A 12,369-nucleotide genomic window follows, 5' to 3' on the forward strand; every position below is an offset into this window, starting at 1 on the left:
ATTATCAATATTATCACAATTATTATTTATTATTTATTATTTTTATTGTTATTGTTATAATTGTTATTATATATGATTATTTATTATTATTATTATTATTATTATTATTATTATTATTATTATTATTATTATTATTATTATTATTATTATTAATTTTCCTTGAGAAATTGGAAAGGTTAATCAGGTGTCACATAAAACTAATGGCCAGAACAAGAAATATTCAATAATTTCCAAACCACCACAAGTGTCCCTTGGAGTTGAAATTCTGTGTTATTGCTTTTCAAAGTTATTGCATATTTTTTTTCAAAGTAGTACTGGTAATAATAATAATAATAATAATAATAATAATAATACTAGTAGTAGTAGTAGTAATAATAATAATAATAATAATAATAATAATAATATATAATATATCATATATCATATATCATATATAATAATAACAATGATAACAATAACAGTGAAATAATAATAATAAATAATAATAATGATGATAATGATGATAATAATAATTATTATTATATGCTATATTATATATAATATCATTATTTTAATATTAATATATTTATCATTTTGACGATTATTATATGTTATATATAATTTATATTTATAATAATTATTATATTGTATATTCTTTCTATTATTATGGGTATTATATGTTATCTATAATTTATATCAATGGTTATATTTATACTTATTATATTTAAATTATTATATAAAGTTTATACATATTAATACTTCTGAATATTATATTTAGATTAATTATATTTATTATTTCTGTATTAATAATTATTATATTAATATTATTATATGTTATTTATATGAATATTATGGATATTATATATTGTCTATAATTTATATTAATAATAATTATATATTATTTCTATTCTTTCATTATTATTAATATTATTCTATATTATATATAATTTATATTAATATTATTGATGTTATTATATATTATATATCATTAATATTATTAATAATAACAATTTTGATAAGCAATATGCTGGTGGTATAACACAGAATTTCGCCTACAAGGGGCGCTGTGGTTTGGAAATTATTGAATATTTCTTGTTCTGGCCATTAGTTTTACGTGACACCTGATTAACCTTTCCAGTTTCTTAAGGCAAAAAGAAAGAATGGGCTGAAATAAAAATGTTTGGGTTCAGCATCACACAATTCCACCTGCCTGGGAAAACTTTGGGAATTGTCTCCCAAGGTTTGGGAAATGTCTCTCAAGGGAACTGCCGGTGGATTCCATGCTGGGTCAGCACACAAATTCCCGGGAAATGCCCTTTTTGGGGAGCAAATCCTGCTGGAGAAGTTGCATAAAATAAATCACTTCCTACAGTTTTTAAAGCCTGGAATTGTTTCCAGCTTTTTGCCTGTGGAATCACAGCAAAACTCGGGAAAAATTTGCATTATTTGGCTTTTCAGTGCTGGTTTTGGGCAGTAATTTGGTAATCAGTAATCAGAGAATGGATTTGGTCCCTTTGGGAGCAGGGAGTTGTGGCACCACTAAGGAAAACACCATCAAATTCCCATTTTTCCTACCCAGACAAGGGTGGGCACCGTGCCCAGGGTGGGCTTTGGGCTCCTGGGTGGGCATTTGCACCATCCCCATTCCTGGAGCTCTTGGATTGTTTTCCCATCATTCCCATTGATCATTCCCTGCTGTGGAGGAGGAGCAGGGAAAGGGGAATGGCAGGGGAAGGGTCCAGGTTACTGGTGGACAGCAGGACAGGGGGAATTGTGCCCCTGTGCCCCCTCAGAGGAGCCCCCAAACCCCCCAGAGCTGCCCCAGCCCTGGGCAACAACAGCCCAAGGCCGTGGAGCTGCTGCAGCAAGTGCAGAGGAGGCCCCGGAGATGCTGCAGGGCTGGAGCCCCTCTGGGCTGGAGCCAGGCTGGGAGAGCTGGGGGGGTCACCTGGAGAAGAGAAGGCTCCAGGGACACCTGCGAGCCCCTGGCAGGGCCTGAAGGGGCTCCAGGAGAGCTGGAGAGGGACTGGGGACAAGGCCTGGAGGGACAGGACACAGGGAATGGCTTCCCACTGCCAGAGGGCAGGGATGGGTGGCAGGACATGGGCTGAAGCTGCACCAGGGGAGGGGCAGGTTGGACATGAAGAAGAATTTCCTCACAGAAAGGGGAGTTGGCCATTGGAAGGGGCTGCTCAGGGAGGTGGTGGGGTCCCCTCCCTGGAGGTGGCACTTGTTGCCATGGTCTGGTCTCCAAAGTTGTGTTTGGCCATAGGTTGGACTCGATGATCTTGGAGGTCTTTTCCAACCCAAATAATCCTGTGAGATGGAAGATTAAAGAGAAATCCTTGGCTAGGAGGGTGGGCAGGCCCTGGCACAGGTTGGGCAGAGAAGCTGTGGCTGCCCCATCCCTGGGAGTGTCCAAGGCCAGGTTGGACAGGGCTTGGAGCAGCCTGGGCTGGTGAAAGGTGTCCCTGCTCATGGCAGGGTGGTGGAATTGGATGATTTTAAGGTCCCTCCCAACCCAAACCATCCCATGACTCTGCTCAGCTGCATGAAGAGGTCACTGCAGGCCACTCACAATGTTTCTTTGAGAACAAGCAGTGCCTGATGGCTCTGCCACCTGCAGTTTTCTCTCCCTGGTCACCCACGTGGTCTTAGAATCACAGAATCCTAGAATGGATTGGGTTGGAAAAGACCTCCCAGATCAACAAGTCCAACCCTTGGTCCAACTCCAGTCCCTTTACCAGATCATGGCACTCAGTGCCACGGCCAAGCTCAGCTGAAAAACCTCCAGGGATGGGGAATCCACCCCCTCTCTGGGCAGCCCATTCCAATCCCTGAGCACTCTCTCTGCAAAGAAGGTTTTTCTGCTCTCCAACTTCAATTTCCCCTGGCAGAGCTCGAGCCCATCGTACCCCCTTGTCCTATCGCTGACTTTGTCCCCACTGTGTCCCCTCTGCTGTTCAGGCACCTCTCAGAGCACTGCTGAGTGTCTTGAGGATGCACCTGATTTGCATAGATTTGAATAATGTCCACTTTAGTGCCATTAAACCTTCGCTAAAAAGGAATCACTTCATAATTCAACAGTGGCTTTATCAAAGCACTCCACGTGGAAGTCACAGGAAAGGGCAGGTTTGAAGCATCTGAGAAAAGGTGTTGCAGTTTGGAGATCTAAGTTTGCCATTAAAAGCCACCTCTGAGCTGAATCCCAGGCATTTGCAATGATCTGATCTCTACTTTTCCAAGTGCACTCCAAGCCTTGTTGGTGGAGAACAGCTTGGAACTGCAACAAGAGGGAATGGCTGGAGCTGTGCCAGGGCAGGCTCAGGTGGGATCTCAGGGAAAGGCTCTTCCCCCAGAGGGTGGTGGGCACTGCCCAGGCTCCCCAGGGCAGTGAGTACGACCTCAAGGCTGCCAAAGCTCCAGGAGCATTGGCATGATGCTCTGGGGCACAGGGTGGGATTGTTGGGGTGTCTGTGCAGGGCCAGGGGTTGGACTGGATGGTCCTTGGGGGTCCCTCCCATCTCAGGGTATTCTGTGCTCAGAGCACTAAGGGGTGGGGAAGGAAAGGACACCTGAGGTCTCCCCCCAAACTGCCCTTGGTGAGGCCCCCCCCAGCATCTCTCCAGCCCCTCCATGCCATGGTGGCACCTCCTTGGGGTACATCCCACCGTGGGCAGGGACAGCACCAGGTGATGGGTGGGACCCACAGTCTGGAGCACCCTGAAATCCCTCCCTGGGTGGCTGAGGAGTCTCCCAGGAGGCAGAGCCTGCCCTTCACCCCCAGGTGCCAGAGCCTGCCCACCCTCCCAGCCAGCAATTCCTTCCCAATATCCCACCCATCCCTGCCCTCTGGCAGTGGGAAGCCATTCCCTGTGTCTTGTCCTTCCATCCCTTGTCCCCAGTCCCTCTCCAGCTCTCCTGGAGCCCCTTCAGGCCCTGCAGGGGCTCTCAGGTGTCCCTGGAGCCTTCTCTTCTCCAGGTGACCCCCCCCAGCTCTCCCAGCCTGGCTCCAGCCCAGAGGGGCTCTGGCAGTTGAGCCCTCTGTGGGATGTGCTCGGTGGGAAAAGCTTCACTCTGAGTTTGTCCCTTCCCTGGGGACAGGGAGCTGAAGGAATTTGCTGTCCCAGAGCAGGCAAAGAGCAGCTCCCACCACCCACCCCGTGGGGTTTATCTGCCTGGCACACACCACCCAGTCCTGCTGCAAACAGCACAGGGCTGTATTGAGTTTCTGTTGCAGATTCCAGTGCAGTGGGGCAGTTTGATGCCTGATGGAAAAAGCAATAATTATCTCATTAACAGCAGAGCAGGACTTGTCCATGCTGAACAGGACAGCAGAAAGCACCAAGTGTATTGTGTCAAATAGTGGTTCAGAGCTTTTTTTTTTTGCTGTTGTGGAACAAAAAAATACTCTTTTTTGTACCTGTACTCGTTGGTGTCCTCTTGCAACCTCCTCTTACTGTTATCATAGAATCATAAAATTGACTGGGTTGGAAAAGACCTCACAGATCATCAAGACCAACCCTTGGTCCAACTCCAGTCCCTTTACCAGATCATGGCACTCAGTGCCATGGCCAAGCTCAGGTGAAAAACCTGCAGGGATGGGGAATCCACCCCCTCTCTGGGCAGCCCATTCCAATGCCTGAGCACTCTCTCTGCAAAGAAGTTTTTTCTGCTCTCCAACTTCAATTTCCCCTGGCAGAGCTTGAGCCCATTGTTGCATGCCATAAAGGCACTGATCCCCTGGAATTGTGTGTGGGACCAGGTGAGAAAATGCTTTGATTTCTGGGCTGAGCTGTTGCATTTTGCCTTTCTAATGACATGTTGAATTTGGCTGTTGATCAGGCAATTGAAATCTTTACCAGGGTAAAGTTGGGAGGGTGATGTTCAAAATCCTTGAGTATCAGCACAGGGTCCAGTCCCTGCTCCTCCAGGGGGACAGAGAGCTCCTGCACTTCATGTCTCAGGATTGGTTGGGGTTGGGAGGACCTTAAAGACCATCCAGTTCCAACCCATGCTGTGGCCAGGACAGGTTCCACCAGCCCAAGTTGCTCCAACCTGGCCTGGGACACTCCCAGGGATGGGGCAGCCACAGCTTCTCTGCCCAACCTGTGCCAGGGCCTGCCCACCCTCCCAGCCACCAATTCCTTCCCAATATCCCATCCATCCCTGCCCTCTGGCAGTGGGAAGCCATTCCCTGTGTCCTGTCCCTCCATCCCTCATCCCAAGTCCCTCTCCACTCTCTTGGAGTTACCAATTCACACTTTATCTGAAAACTTTACTTCATGTCTGTATTTGAAAAATAAGTGTGAAATTCTTCAAGAGGCTTCAGAAAAGCATGTTAAGAGTCCTCCCCCTTGGGATACAGGAGGCCACTGGAGGTGGAACCAGAGCCAGGACTAGGGGGGTCCTCTGCTCTGCTGAACCCTCTGCTTCTGGAGAAGAGGAGGCTCAGAGGTGACCTCAGCACTGTCTGGAACTGCCTGAAGGGAAGTTCTGGCCAGCTGGGGGTTGGTCTCTTCTCCCAGGCACTCAGCAATAGGACAAGGGGGCACGATGGGCTCAAGCTCTGCCAGGGGAAATTGAAGTTGGAGAGCAGCAAAAACTTCTTTGCAGAGAGAGTGCTCAGGCATTGGAATGGGCTGCCCAGAGAGGGGGTGGATTCCCCATCCCTGGAGGTTTTTCAGCTGAGCTTGGCCGTGGCACTGAGTGCCATTATCTGGTAAAGGGACTGGAGTTGGACCAAGGGTTGGACTTGATGATCAGGGAGGTCTTTTCCAACCCAATCTATTCTATGATTCTCCGTTTCACCAAGGCCGGGACAATCCAACAGGCTTCCTAAAGCACCTTCAGCCCTCAGAGCAACCAACAGCTTGAGAACAGGGTCCAGAGGGGTCTGGCAGGGCCACTGGAGAATGACCATGACCCCTGGAGAAAGGACACAAATAGAAGACTAAGTTGGGGGAACAGCTGATAAAGAGGGAATTGTTTGGGGGAGTCATGTCACAGAATCAGGGAATGGTTTGGGTTGGAAGGGACCTTAATGACCATCCAGTCACGCTCCCTGCTGTGGGCAGGAGAACTACCAGCCCAGGTTGCTCCAGCCTGGCCTTGGGCACTTCTTTATGTTCTTGGGAGAGTGTTCTCTGCTGTGTGACTGCTCAGAGGGCTGTGAAGGTGTAACCTGGGGTTAAACTGGGAGTGGGAGCTGAAGGAAATCACAGTGGTGGGACCTGAGATCAGCTCAGTTAGTTAAAACTTGGTCCTAATAATGCCAAGGTCATGGGTTCAATCCCCTGTGTGGGCCACTGACTGAAGAGTTGGACTCGATGATCCTTGTGAGTCCCTTCCAACTCAGAATAGTCTGGGATTCTGTGATTCTGTGACCTGCTGGTGCTGCTGATCCTCTGCTGAGGACTTTGAAAGCCAACTCACTGTGTTGTTGAACACAAGCTGCTCCCCTGCTCCTGAATTCAGGGGCAAACACCAGCCTGGTGTGGCGCTTGACTCTCCAACAGCCTGTTTTTTGTTGAGTGCATCTGTTCCTTCGTGATGATTGTTGCTGTCGTTGCAATTCATTGTGGGGAGAAAAAGGGCGCGGGTCGCAGGTGTCACACAGGAGAGAATTTATTATATTACAGCCAAAAGAAGATGACAGAATCCCAGAATGCTGTGTGACAGTTGTGCTCTCCCTGCAGACGGTGCCCAAGCCCATCGCGCTGGAGCCCTGCTTTGGCAACAAGGCTGCCGTGCTCTCCGTCTTCGTGAGGCTGCCCCGAGGGCTCGGGGGCATCCCCCCACCAGGACAGTCAGGTGAGCATTGCTGGTGGCTCTCATGGCTTGCTGGGAGCTCCAGATCCCTTCTAGATCCCTCCCAGATTCCTTACAGATCACCTGCCCAGGTCCCACGTTGCTGCTGTACCCACAGGGATGTCCTCGGGGTGTTTTGGGTCCCCCAGCTCTGCCCTGCTGGTTTCTGGCCTGGATTTTGGGGCAGTTCCTTGGTCAGCTGATGGATGAACATTGAATATTTGGATTGTGCCTTAATTAATGCCTGGGGGAAAAGAGGCACCTGGTATAGAGAGCTTTGCAGTAGTGCCCTGTGACAGTAACTTGTCACTTGGCTCCATTTGTGGGGAGACATCAGGTCATGGAGTCATGGGATGGTTTGGGTGGAAAGGACCTTAAAGCTCACCCAGTTCCACCCCCTGCCATGGGCAGGAACACCTCCCACCAGCCCAGGGTGCTCCAAGCCCTGTCCAACCTGGCCTGGGACACTCCCAGGGATGGGGCAGCCACAGCTTCTCTGCCCAACCTGTGCCAGGGCCTGCCCACCCTCCCACCCACCAATTCCTTCCCAATATCCCACCCATCCCTGCCCTCTGGCAGGGGGAAGCCATTCCCTGTGTCCTGTCACTTCAAGTCCTTTCAGAACATCCCTGCTCTCCTCTTGGCACCTCTGGACAAAGAGGTTTTCTCCATCCAGTTTAAGGTTTCCTTGTTCTCAGCCCCTGACACTCAAACCTGGTGTCAGGGCACTGAGACATCCCCTCCTGGGCAGGTTGGGCTTTAATTTGGTTTCACCAGTGCCCACTGAGCAGGAGCTCTTGAAAATTTGGGATGGGATAGATGGTTTGGAGCTGGATTGAGCTAATCCCAGATGGTGGTTTGTCTGTGGGTGTGGTGGGCAGGCCCTGGCACAGGTTGGGCAGAGAAGCTGTGGCTGCCCCATCCCTGGGAGTGTCCCAGGCCAGGTTGGAGCCACCTGGGCTGGTGGGAGGTGTCCCTGCCCATGGCAGGGGGTGGAATGAGATGATGATGAAGGTCCTTTCCAACCCAGACCATCCCATGATTCCCTGATGTGCCATGAGGAGGCTGCAGAGCTGGTGGATCCCTGGCAGGTTCAGTGACACCTCCATGCCCACATTCCTCCAGCTTTATTGTAACCCATCTTCTGATCCAAAGACACCTCCAATATTAAGGTTCACCCTCCAACATTTAATAGTTTCCCATCCCTTAATCCTCACACTCAGTGCAGCTTTTCCTGCTGCTCTTGCTCCCAGTGAACCATTCCAGTTATTTCCCACTATTGGCTGCAGGTTTAACTCAGCAACCCAAACTCTTCCAAAAATTCCCCACACTCCATGCCCTGAAGGTTTTTTTCCCAGCTGTGGCTCCAGGATTGGCTGTGACTGTAGTCCTCCCTCATCCCTGTTGTTGTTGCTGCCCCAGGTCTCGCCGTGGCCAGTGCCCTGGTGGACATTTCCCAGCAGATGCCAATCGCCTACAAGGAGAAATCGGGCGCCGTGAGGAATCGGAAGCAGCAACCCCCTGCACAGCCAGGAACCTGTATTTGATGCATGGACATCACAGACTCTCTAGGCTTTTAAACAAAATGCAAAAGGAATTCCGAGGAGGAGGAGGAGGAGGAGGAGGAGGAGGAGGAGGATTTCCAAGTTGTGTCCCAAGAGACTCGAAGCACTCGGATAAAACCCAACCCCACCTTCCTTGAACCTGCCTTTTTTTTCTCTCTCATCTCCCCGCTAAGTTGGCTTGATTTGACAACTGCTCCACTGTAAGCTGGACTGACACGTGGCTTCAGGTTGCTCCTGTTTGTTTCCTCCCAAGTCTCAAGTGAAAGGATGCCCTGGCAGGGCTGGCACTGCCACCCCCGGGCGCTGTACGTACAACAGGAGTCCACTGGGAATGACACTCAGGTTTCTACATGGAAAGTGCTTTGTAGTTCATGTATTTATCAAACTGTACAAAAACAAACAAAAAAAAGACAACAGATCCAGTGTTTACAGGTGTCAGCTCCCAACACATAAACACTACTACTGATCTCCAAAGCATCTCCATCCTTTGTTTTTATTTAGTGCTTGATTAATTCCCTCGTCCTTTCGGTGGAACTCTCATCTCCAGGCACAGCCTTTGGGGTTTTTTTTTTCAGTCATCACAGTCCAGGAATGCAAAAGCTGGGATGGTTTGGAGGTTGGTGTTGCTCAGACCACGTGAAGTCCCTGGAGGAGCTGGATGTTGCTTTGGAAGGACTCGGTGTTGCCATAGTCTTAACCTGCTTGGAGAACACCACACACAAGTGCCTAGACTTGAACAGATCTAGGGAGTGAGGAGACTGCTCCACACCTTGCTTGTTGACATCATTCAGTTCTTTCTCAAGGTCTGGCACTCACAGCCAGAGCCACCCAGAGCAGTCTTGGATCCCTTGTCCCAGGAAAAATGGCGTTTTCCCAACGACTCATCCGGGTGGAAATACCTGGAAGGCAAATAGAGTTCCAGTGTCTCACAGCAAAGCTCCTGGTGCCACCAGCATTTCCATGGCAGCAGTTTGTGTTCCAGGTCAGACCCAGCAGGTTTCTCCTGGTTTTGGTCTCTTCCCTCCCTCCATCCTGGGTGGGAGCCGAGCTCGGAGCCGTCGCTCCCCAGCATTGACGTTGGCTCCACCTCCTCCAGGGTGGCAAAAACCACACAGAGCTCTGGAGGATGAAACAAAAATGGGGTTGGTTTGGCCACAGGTGTGAGCTGGGCACCATCAGTTGCTGTTTCCCACCAGGTTTGAGCTCTAGCAGGGGCTGGAGAAGTGGTTGGTTGGTCAAAGGTTGGGACTTGCAAACAGCAGAGAGAAGGTTTGGCTTTTTGGGAGGGGACATCAAACCAGCTGAACTCTGAGGAGTTGGAGTTGTGTTTTGAGGCTCAAGGGGTGGGCTTAACCCATCTGGGGGTGCCCAGTGTTTCCTTGGAATGTGGCACAGCCAGGGGGGTGGTGGAGCTGGTTGGAAGGTGTTAGAGGAGATGCCAAACTGCAGTTATGGCTTTAATCACCATAATGGTTGGTCCATCCAGGTCCCTGAGGCCTTGGGTTGTGTGCAGGACATCCAGGATTTGGGAAGAGGAAGGAAAGTGATCTGGGATCCTCCCAGGTGGCACTTCCCAAGTGAAACCCAAATTACTGTGTGTCTTCTGGGCACAGTTTGGTGACAAGCCCCGTCATCTCTGGGGACAGTTTGGTGACCAGCCCTGTCACCTCTTGGCACATTTTGGTGACCAGCCCCATCATCTCTGGGCACATTTTGGTGACCAGTCCCATCATCTCTGGGCACAGTTTGGTGACCAGCCCTGTCACCTCTTGGCACATTTTGGTGACCAGTCCCATCATCTCTGGGCACAGTTTGGTGACCAGTCCTGTCACCTCTGGGCACAGTTTGGTGACCAGCCTCATCATCTCTGGGCACAGTTTGGTGACCAGCCCTGTCACCTCTTGGCACATTTTGGTGACCAGTCCCATCATCTCTGGGCACAGTTTGGTGACCAACCCCATCATCTCTGGACACAGTTTGGTGACCAGCCCCATCATCTCTGGGCACAGTTTGGTGACCAGTCCCATCATCTCTGGGCACAGTTTGGGGACCAGCCCCATCATCTCTGGGCACAGTTTGGGGACCAGCCCCATCAACCTCTGGGCACAGTTTGGTGACCATCCCCATAATTTTGTGGTTGTTTTCTCTCCCTGACCATTAATTTTGGAGTGTGGTTGCTTTGGTGAGAGTTGGTGCCAGAGGAGATGGTGGTTCAGGACCCCTGGGGAGGATAATTCTGATTTTAGGTGTCATTTACCAAGTGCAGTGGGACTGAAAGCAGGATATTGTGCCTGGGGGAAAATACAGAGGGAAATGCATTTTATAGCTAAATAAATACATAGAAATGCATCTGGTTTTGAACCAGGAGTTTCAGTGCCCTCTGGAAAAAGGAATCCTGAGAGGAAAGGGTGAGTTTTGTGCTTTAGGCTGAAGAGCTTGAAGTTCTTGCTGAGATTCTCCTGAGCAGAAACAGCTTCCAGAACTGTTGGCCTGGAGGGGTGAGAGGTTTTTCCATTAATAAAACGACTTAAATACTGATTTTGGAGGGTGGTTTTCCCTGGATTGTCAGGTCTCCAAAGCTTCGAGTGTGGCCACAAAATGAGGTGTCAGATTTGGGGAAAAGGAGCAAAAGAACTGATCAAAGTTTGAGGTTTGGCAGAACCAAAAAAAAAAAAAAAGGAAATAATTAAATAGAGGGACAAGAGTTATTTATCTAAATAAAAGGAAACAGCTCCTTGAGGCTGGAGCTCTGCATTTGATCTCCAGACTGATGAGGGAGAAGAAAACTCTGCTGGAGTTTCATCCCAACTTCAAGGAAAAACAGGGGGAAAAATTGGGAATGGATGGGAATTGCTGGTGGTTTCTCACCAGGCCAACATCACCAGTGAAGGGTTTGTGGGTTTCTTCCTTTTGGAGGTGCCATGGGGGGAAAAAGAACCACCAGATTCCCTGGGAGAAGCTGGAAATAAATGACAAATATCCCCCGGATTTTGGACTTTTCCATCAACTCCACGGGAACTGCAGGACATGGAGAGGCTTCAAATGTCTGGAAAGCACCAAAAAAAAAACCCTTTGAGTGGATTTTTGGGGTGTTTTAAGGGATGTCTGAGTTCTGTCTGAACAACTGCAGCTGCTCAGTGTGGGGTGACCTGGCAGAGCTTCGCCCATCGCGACATGTCGTGACATGGGGCAAATTTTCTGTGTTCAGGGTGGAAACCAAGGGAAGCAACAACAGCTTTTCCATTGGAAAAGGGGAGGGAAAACCACCCCCTGGAGACAAGGAGGGGACTGTCCCCCATCAGCCACTGTTGGAGGAGCCAGGCAGCACTTTGGGGCTCTGCTGTGAAGATTCTGGCAGTGATTTCCTCTCAAAAAAATCCCTTTTTTTTCAGGTGTTTGGAAGTGGCTGAAATTCAGCATTTGATGTCTCGACCCTGGGAACGTTTTTATTCTCTGAGAGGAGGAGCCTTTGAAAGAATTTAACAATAAAAATTGAGAAGTGCTGTAGCCCTTGGGTTCTTTAAAGCAGCAGTGCTGGTGGATCTCCAAAGAACACACTTTTTTTTTTGTTTTAATTCACTGTTTTCCAGGTGGTTTTAGCCTGGAATTTTCTCTGGGCACTCTGGGTCGATATTTTGGGTACAAGAAGATTTGTGAGACACTTTTGTGTTGTTTATCCCTCTCCTTGGGCTTAAACTGTGTTGTAATTGCCAAAATAAAGCTATTTATGGTGGGGTGATGCCTGGGATTAACAAAGTCCTGGCTTGGGATGTCCCAAAATTGGAGCCATTGGTAGATCCACAATTCCTTAGGGATATTTATATCCTAAATGTTCCCAAGACTCACAGTCTTCATGGAATTCCCATTTTTCCTGTTGGGGATTGCTGTTAATTGGGGTGAAATTCCCACTTTTTCCATTGGCTGCTGGGCTGGGCTGGGTTTGCAGTGCCAGGACCACGACAATGTGTGAATATGTTGAGTTTTTTTGATGCATCAGGGCAGGTTTTATTCAGTT

General features: G+C 48.9%; 1 protein-coding gene across 3 annotated transcripts in view; it reads left to right on the forward strand.

The window, feature by feature from the left end:
• ATRN (attractin) overlaps positions 1–12,369 on the forward strand; it is a 182,927-nt gene that overhangs the window by 169,938 nt on the left and 620 nt on the right. Inside the window, exons 28-30 of one of the 3 annotated variants that reach the window (XR_011697956.1) lie at positions 6,621–6,792; positions 8,212–9,336; positions 11,747–12,369. The exon at positions 11,747–12,369 is cut by the window's right edge and continues 620 nt beyond it. Coding sequence is in view for 2 of the 3 variants with exons in the window: in XM_071557080.1 (XP_071413181.1) it covers positions 6,621–6,792; positions 8,212–8,336 (297 nt within the window). In the remaining variant the exon portion in view is untranslated. Of the gene's footprint in view, positions 1–6,620; positions 6,793–8,211 lie in introns of all 3 variants that reach the window. The other 2 variants (XM_071557080.1, XM_071557081.1) reach the window with 2 other exon arrangements.

This window comes from Pithys albifrons, chromosome 5 (assembly GCF_047495875.1).
Source record: "Pithys albifrons albifrons isolate INPA30051 chromosome 5, PitAlb_v1, whole genome shotgun sequence".
Taxonomy (NCBI): domain Eukaryota; kingdom Metazoa; phylum Chordata; class Aves; order Passeriformes; family Thamnophilidae; genus Pithys; species Pithys albifrons.